The sequence below is a fragment of the Aedes albopictus genome, chromosome 3, assembly GCF_035046485.1.
Source record: "Aedes albopictus strain Foshan chromosome 3, AalbF5, whole genome shotgun sequence".
NCBI classification, from domain to species: Eukaryota; Metazoa; Arthropoda; class Insecta; order Diptera; family Culicidae; genus Aedes; species Aedes albopictus.
Genome location: NC_085138.1, coordinates 449,607,178 through 449,615,939, shown reverse-complemented (window position 1 = coordinate 449,615,939; position 8,762 = coordinate 449,607,178). Strand labels below are relative to the sequence as shown.

The 8,762-nt window shown below is 40.2% G+C and overlaps 1 protein-coding gene across 7 annotated transcripts in view; it reads right to left on the bottom strand.

Moving 5' to 3' along the window:
- Positions 1–555: 555 nt before the first annotated feature.
- LOC109425782 (cysteine-rich motor neuron 1 protein) overlaps positions 556–8,762 on the bottom strand; it is a 34,033-nt gene continuing 25,826 nt past the window's right edge. For 6 of the 7 annotated variants that reach the window (XM_019701106.3, XM_062856778.1, XM_029864594.2 and 3 more), the window contains one exon: positions 556–3,063. In XM_019701106.3, coding sequence (XP_019556651.2) covers positions 2,129–3,063 — 935 coding nt within the window. In that variant the 3' untranslated portion in view covers positions 556–2,128. The remainder of the gene's footprint in view (positions 3,064–8,762) is intronic. The other variant, XM_029864595.2, reaches the window with a different exon arrangement.

The following is an 8,762-nucleotide window of genomic DNA, read 5'->3' as shown; positions in this document are numbered from 1 at the left end:
GCATATTTTATCATGACTGCTGGTTGAAGTTTAATAGCTTAAAGCATCGTTTGTTCTACGGAAAAGCTCCTACGCGGAAACAGCAGTAAATTATGCATTTCAGTAGACGCCACACAGCACCAACGAACGAGTAGATATACATATCTGCACATGTATTCTATTACGATTCCGTTGGCTGCCGCACAACTCTTTCGTACGTGCACGGAGCGTACAATACCAATTTAAAATGTTGTGTACGTAAGCTGTTTCGGTTGTTCGGCCGGAGCGAGAGGGGAAGGTCGCGTTGCATAAAAGTGCAACATATATAAAAGAGTAGCTGTTTTTATGACGGATAATATTTTAGGGAGATGAACATACGCAGTCGAAATTGTTCACAGGGCAAAAGAACAACACACAGGAATTATAAAATATGCAGCAAATGCAGTCACGTCCGAAAAGAGCGCGAAACGGAAGAAGCACTTAGATTGCATCCTGACGGATTGATATTGAAATGTGAAGTGTGAGTTTAAATTGTATTTGCAATGGGAAAATGTCATACATAATTCAAAAGTCGGGTTTTAGATTTATTTCATTTTTTTATTAACAACGCAAATTTTACTTTCCATGATATTGCTGTACTTTTCAAATCCTGTCATGACTGATAGCCACAAAATGCTTTGAATGTACATGGGTGTACTTTCGTTCCATAACGAAAATGAAACTTCGAGTTTCCTCGGTTTCCTAATGATGATTCTAATGTTTATACTTTGTGGCCATGTACAGATAGAAAAGGAATTGTTCAATGATATGATTTATAGCTGATATTATACTGTGTTCTTCTGTTATACTGACAAATTTGTATCAAGAAGATTGTTTCGAAATTAAACACTCTAAACACTTACAGCTTCGGAAACTTGTTTTTGATTTTTGATGCTACAAAATAGATGCTGGAACAATTGATTTTACGATACATACTTGAGAGGTTTGCACAATATTTTTGCAGTTTTATTCAAGAGTCTTTTGATTTATAATGTAAGCGAGGCGAATAGGAGATATTTCTTTTATTTATCACTCACTTAATATTAAAAATTACATTCAGCTATTATTACAGATACTAGTATTCGGATTCAATAGACAGTTGATTTATTCTTGCGTTTTTACTAAAATATTGTAGAAAGAAAATGTAACGATGAATAGTTTTTTTTTGTTCTAAAACGGAATCAAAATTGTTCTATATGATTGGTAGCATTGGTTTTTGTGGTTTATTCTGTTTTACTGAGGAATATTGAATTTTGTGGAAGCATTTTTATTTCATTTTTCATATTTTGTATCACCATATCATCATCGTACTTAACCGTCTTGATCTCTCATATAACTAATCTTACGAACAAGAAAATTTTTCAACAATAATATATAATAAATAATACTTTTAATTTTCATATACATTTCCTTTAAGGACAAAATAATCGCACTAAAACGAACTAAAAATCGAAACTATACAACTATCGGCGGTAATTTTATAACAACAGCAATAGGTGCTACTATTTGTTCAAAATTTGTTCATCGGAAAATCAATTACTTTAAATAAACTATATCCTTATTTTCATTTTTCATAGAAACAGTCAAACATTAACATTTCAACGTTGTTGTAATAGTTCACGCCGGTGAAAAATACCCTACAAATAAAACTAACAGTGCCTAAACTCAACTTTATAGTATATCAAATTTGGTAAAATTCGATTTGTAAACTAAAGTCGTCGTAACTGCATGGAACACAAAATTTATATACAATTTATCACAAACGTTGCGAAACTAAATTTTTAAATTTTAATTGTGGGTGTAGTTTCGTAATAATAGACTTTAAGTATACGTGAACCGACAGATTTCGGAGCCTCGTACAGTTCGTTAATTACGGAAGACTTTCGCATGCTATTCAGACTTTGAAATGTTTAAAAGTTTCGATAATGAAATATCTGGTTAACAATAGCTATTTTGATAACAAGTGTAGTAAAAACACAAAGTATAATGATTCAAATAGTTTAAAGTTCGGTGTTCGGTGTACCCTTTTTTGTCGAATGATAGTTTTATACATCACCAGCTATCTTTACGGTGCTCATTAATTCCTTTACATGCTACTGAAATTGTTGTGCTATACTTGTACAGCATCGTACTTTGCGTTATTCCGATAACAGTAGCACACAACAGCTCCTATGATCAATATAAGAGCAGTTAAACAAGATACTAGATAAATTAAAATTTGTTTGATAAAAACACCATATGAATTATTCTGATGTGGGCCTTTTCGAACAATATCTTCAGTGCCACCTTCGCTATCAGTAGTATTTTCAATAGCTGGTTTGACTTCAGGATGTACCCCTGGCGTATGCATTGATCCGTTGGTTTGTGGCGTGGCGCATTGGCAGAGATCACAATCGCCCTGTCGTTGATAACCGTATCTACAGTGGATACTACAATGTCGATCTTCCGCACAAAAGTTCGTATCATCCTCATCGCAAACAGGACAACATTCTCCAGGTATTTCCTTATATTTTAGACAATTTGGTGCCTTACACAAGGTTGTCAGACAATTCACTTTGCCATATTCACATGTACAGGTAGTACATTCTTCGTCAGACCACCAATCTCCATGCTTGCGGTACTTCCTATTATGCATGCAATAACTATCCTTGCAGGGAACGCAACAATTACCAGGGACTCCAAATTTCTCGGTGGGATTGGTTGTATTTGCAGGTATTTTATTTGCTGGACATTCCTGGTCGCAATAATTGGGCTTGCATACGCATTCGTATTGTGTACAACAGTGTTGAAGAAGCATTTCATCATCAGTAATAATAATACTACGTTTACGATTGTGATGATCGTAAGCTCCTGGAATTATTTTTATCGTTTCTCTTTGCCGTCCGCCATAGGCGAGAGCGCGCCTGGTTCGGGTGAAATCCTTAGCGTAACTATCGAGATGGTGGTGAACATGATTGGAATAATGCTTCGTGACAGGTTTCAATTCGCTATCGTCGGGACATGGTTCAGGGGCAGGACACGCTACGTCTTTACATTTTGCTCTCTCTGGAATGAGAATCAAACAAAAAACACACAGTAATTAGCTTAGATGTTATAGACACAATTGGAATGAAACATTTTGATGAAATTTTTTATGAAGAATCACATTTTGATCTCGAATTACTCCGTCCTCTCGTAGACTTTCTATCATAAAATAAACATAAAAAAAAACTCTATGAAGCGTCGTAGGCTTTGGTCAGAGACCCTAGTTGTCACCATTGACACAATCGTCATCATAGAAAATGGGAAAGCAGTTTTGTCGTTGAAAATTAAAAAAAAAAATGCAGTGAAAACGTGTTTACTGTATTTCTGATGGAGAATGAAGTAAAGCGAATACCTTCATTTTAAATCCCTTCAATGAAGAAAACTACTTTCGATTTTTAATTATGATGATTATATCAATGGCGGCTTCTTAAATCTTATGATTTCTACATGGTTTATGTACGGTGTATGAGATTTAATAGATTGGATAGATACAACACTGAGAAAACTGATCTTAAGAAGGTCATAAATTTATCTTACGAAATTTCGACACAAAAAAAGTTTTGATTTCCATAAGAAATTCTTATGATATCATCTCATAAGACATCTTATGAAATGTTTTTGCGCAACATAAAAAATGTAGCAACCTGGAATAGAACCAGGGACGTCGAGATCGGAGAACGCGCGCTTTACTTACGTGCCCATCGACGCTCCGGAAGTTGGGATGGTTGGAGTTCAATAAGAAGTTTGATTTTTCGGGAATAACGTTTCATAAGATAACTTATGGTGTTGAAGAAACGAACCAGCCAAGGGCTAAATCAATCAATCAATAACTTATGGTTTTCATGAGAACCTTCTTTTGAGCATTTAAGTTAAAATACACATTAATAAAAAAAACCTTCTTTTGAAATTTTTCATAGAACCGCCGCTGTAATGAATTTCTTAGGAAATTTTTGCCTCAGTGTAGGATAAATGTCATTGGCAGAGAAAGCTGAACATTAAGCTGAGAAGTAGGCTTTTCCCCAGTTGGGACGTTACACATAAAATATGTAAAATAAGATATCAACTTAATGGGCATCCCCCTGTTTTATGACTGCGATTCAAACTCAAGCAGGTAGAGATCGCAGCAGGCTGTGCGTCCGAGCGGCTGCGTTTTCAAAGCTGTCACGCGCACGCGTTTTCTTTGCTTAGAGTTGTTTTGAATATGTCCGGTCGAATTGAGAAACGGCTGGTGGTGCTATGCCTTCCGCAAATATAACCTCGAAAGTGCTTGGAAGTTGATCTTCGGTGTTCAACATGTTTCTCTTATCGGACGAGCGGATCATGTAGTGTTGAGTAGGATAATTCGCGATTGTTGTAAGAGTTGGTCTTATTCCCATCGAGATGCCGAAATTCGTCGTCATTTTCGCGTGCTTCCTGTTTTTGGTCATATTGCTGCTGGATGTCCAGAAGACGGTAAAGGAACTCAACAATTTCGTCTCGAGATTACTGGAAGTCGTATAATTTGGTGAGTTTATTACTGTATAGCGTTTTGGTGCCTCAGTGTTGACTAAACGTATCCTCTAGACTTAATCTTTTCACTAACAACACCCAAATGTGACACCCATGTCGCAAGGACGTGGTCAGGACAGCTATCGACCATTGGAGGATTGCGTAAATGTGGTCTTAGAGTCAGTGATTATGTATGTAGAGGAAGACGGGAAGACGGGGTAAGAAGGCCCGCCGTAAGACGGACCAGCTGCAGCTCGGCACGAAAATGACGTTTTTTACCCTTCTTACACCCATAAGAAGGGTATAAATACCGCTCGAAAAACCGACTTTCGATCCGAGGCCCGCAGGTCCGAGTCACATATACCAATCAATACAGCTCGACGAACTGAGCAAATGTCTGTGTGTGTGGGTGTGTATGTATGTGTGTGCGTATGTTACAAAAAAAAGTCACGCACGTTTTTCAGCCGTCTGATATCCGATTTGGATTTTCTTAGTTGCAAATGAAAGCTACAACATCCTAGTAGAACCCTATTGAATTTTATTACGATCTGACATTTGGTTACCGAGATATCTTTCGAAGAGTACTTTGAAGTAATATAGGTTAGCTTTTTGAGAGATTTTTGACATTTAGCACATTGATGAATATCTCAGCCGTCTGTCAACCGATTTGAGTTCTCTTGGCAGCAAATGAAAGCTACAACATCCTAGTAGAACGCTCTGAAATTTTATTGCGATTGGAATTTGGTTACTGAGATATCTTTCGAAGAGTACTTAGGAATTATACAACTAAACTTTTTGAGATTTTTAACAAAGTGTATCATACTAAATATCTCAGCCGTGTGTCAATCAATTTAGGTTCTCTTGGTACCAAATGAAAGCTACAACATCCTAGTATATTGCCCAAAAATTATATTAGGATTGGACATTTGATTACAGAGATGTCTTTCGAAGAGTACTTAGGATTTATATAACTAAACTTTTTGAGATTTTTGACCAAGTGTATCATAATAAATATCTGAGCCGTCTGGCAACCGATTTCGGTTCTCCTGGCACCAAATGAATGCTTTAACATCCTAGTAGAACCCTATACAATTTTATTAGGATTTGACATTTGGTTATCGAGATGTCTTTCAAATAGTACTTGGGAGTAATACAGGTTAACCTTTTGAGAGATTTTTGACCAAATGTATCATAATAAACATCTCAGCCGTCTGTCAACTGATTTGGGTGCTCTAAGTCTTAGAATTAAGGAAAAATGCGTGTAGCTAGGTTAACGGTAATGGAAGGAATGAATTTATTTCTGACATACATGTATAATGACTACTATGATTAACAACTTCAGTATTCTGGATTGCAAGGTTACTACGATGCACATGCTTCAACACTCCTCCTCAAGCGTAGTTTTCTTGATCAATTTCAATCCAGATGCGTCTCTGAAGGTTTGTAATTTGATTTTTGATAAAGGCTTCGTCATCATATCGGCTATTTGTTCAGCCGTAGGGCAATATTGTACATCGATAACTTCATTTTTCTTCAAATCCTTCGTGAAGGCGTATTTTGTATCGATATGTTTTGAGCGTTTCTCCACTCTTTCGTTCTCCAGTTGGTGTATACAGCTTTGGTTATCTTCCATGATCTTGATCGGCTCACTGTTCTCACCAAAATCGTCCAGTAATTTCTTCAACCACAGTAACTCCTGACAGGCTTCAGCTAGAGCGACGAATTCAGCTTCGGTTGATGATAACGCCACACAGTTCTGTTTGCGAGCGGCCCATGAAATCAATCCTCCACCGAAATATACGAGATATCCTGAGTTGGATTTCCTGTCGCTGACATCGCCTGCCCAGTCTGCATCCACGAAACACTTCAGGTAATCCTTGCTAGCGCCCAGATGCAACCGCAGGTCCCGGGTGATCATCAAATAGCGTAACACTCTTTTGGCTTCTGTCCAATCTGCATAAGACGGTCTGCTCACTTTTCTCCCAAGGATTGATGTAGCGATAGCAATGTCTGGTCTGGTCATCACAGATACGTACAATAGTGCTCCCTTAAGGCTTTGGTACTCGTCATTCCTGGGTAGTGCTTCAGAATCCTCCTCCTTTCGTTGGATATATCCTGGATCCATGGGGATTGCTGACGGCTTGGCATTTTGAAGGCCGAATTTCTCCGCAAGCTTGGAAATGTACGCCTTCTGACTCACCATGTAGCAGCCATTGTTGAATTCCACATGCATTCCCAGGAACAATTTCAAATTTCCGAGCAGCGACATTTTGAACTTCTTCTCCAAGGTAGCCATGATTTCTTGAAATTCGGTTTCGCTGCTACACGCGATTACCATGTCATCTACATAAACTGCGATGAACGTGTGCCTCTTCTTCGTAATCCTCTTGTACAAACATGGATCAGCCGTAGATGCAACGAATCCCATTCTCCGAAGTACTTCATCCAGCGTTTTATTCCAAACACGACCAGCTTGCTTGAGGCCATACAAGCTTCTTCTCAATCGGCAAACTGTGTTGGAACTGGGTTGTTCGATTCCTGGAGGTACCTTCATGAATATGGTTTCTTGCAACTCACCGTACAAATAGGCCGTCTTAATGTCCACGTGCTTGACAATCAGGTTCTCGCGAGAGGCAACAGTCAACAGGATCCGAAAAGTGGCTTGCTTCACAACCGGAGAGAAAACTTCTTCATAGTCCAATCCATAGCGCTGGGAAAACCCTTGGGCCACCAATCTGGCCTTGTAGCGCACGATTTCACCGTGTTCATTCGTCTTGCGTTTGTATATCCAGCGGCAACCGATGGCTTTTCTTCCGGGTGGTAGCTCAGTCATTTCCCACGTCCGATTCTCCGCCAGAGAGTCCAATTCTTCCTGCATCGCAGCAATCCTCTGATTGCGCTCGGTGCCGCTGACAGCTTCCGTGTATGAACGAGGCTCACCTTGCAAATTATCAACGACCGCGCCGGTGATTTCTTGATATCGAAGTGGAGGAATTCCCTTGGTAATTCGTTCCGAACGCCTCGGTGTGACGGTGACGTCCGCCTCCTGGTCTTCAAACGACGATTCGGCAGCAGATTCAAACTCCTCCTGAAGATTGTCATCGGTGTCTCTTTCATCCTGATCTACGACATCTGCCACAGGATCTTCCTCAACAGGAACCCGTTCTTGTTTCTGTTCATCCACATCATATTCCCAAACTTCCGGCCTGCTCGCGATGTCTTGGTTTGCCTGATGTCCTCCCGAATGGAGCTCCATGAAGTCCGCATCTCGGCTTACAACCAGCTTCAGCGATTTCATGTCCAGGAACCTCCACGCCTTATGGTCCATCGAATATCCAACGAACGTCATTTTCTGCGAAACAGGACTTAGCTTCTTCCGGAGTGGCTTCGGGACATGCACATAGGCTTCAGATCCAAAGACCCGCAAATGCTTCATATCCGGTTTCCGCCCGTACCAAATTTCATGTGGAGTGGCATCAACGGCTCTCGATGGAAGTACGTTCTGGAGATAAACCGCCGTATTCATTGCTTCCGCCCAGAATCGGTTGTCCAATTTGGCATCAGCCAGCATACATCTCGTCATCTCGGACAGGTATCGGTTTCTTCGTTCAGCAACTCCATTGGACTGCGGCGAGTAACTTGTAGTGTATTGTGCTTGGATACCGTTTTGCTTGTAAAACTTCCGCAGCTCTGCACTGACATATTCTCCACCATTGTCCGATCGTATGGCTTTCGGAACTCGACCTTGTTGCGTCTTGACCATTCGTACGAAATCTTGAATTTTCTCCGGAACTTCCGATTTTTTCTTCAGAAAGTAGAGCACACAGAAACGGCTATGGTCATCGATGAGGGTCACGAAGTACTTGAATCCACTCAGTGAGTACGTATCCATGGGGCCGCAAACGTCGGTGTGTACCAGATCCAACGTAGCTGTTGACTTCTTCTCGGTGGACTTCGGGAACGGTTTCCGAGCTTGCTTTCCCTCGAGACACGGTTCACAAACTTCGTCGGTTCCACAGTCACGTACCTGTATTCCGCTTGCCAAATTCTTGCTGATGATCTGTTGAATGACGGCTTCATCCCGGTGTCCCAAACGCCTATGCCAAGTGTGCTGGCAGCTCTCCGTGTGATTCTGTCCGGCAACCATCGCGCGTTCACCGTGGATCTTCAACCGGTACAGGCCTCCATGCTTGATTGCTACAGCAACTACTTCCGTCTTGGACAAAATTTGG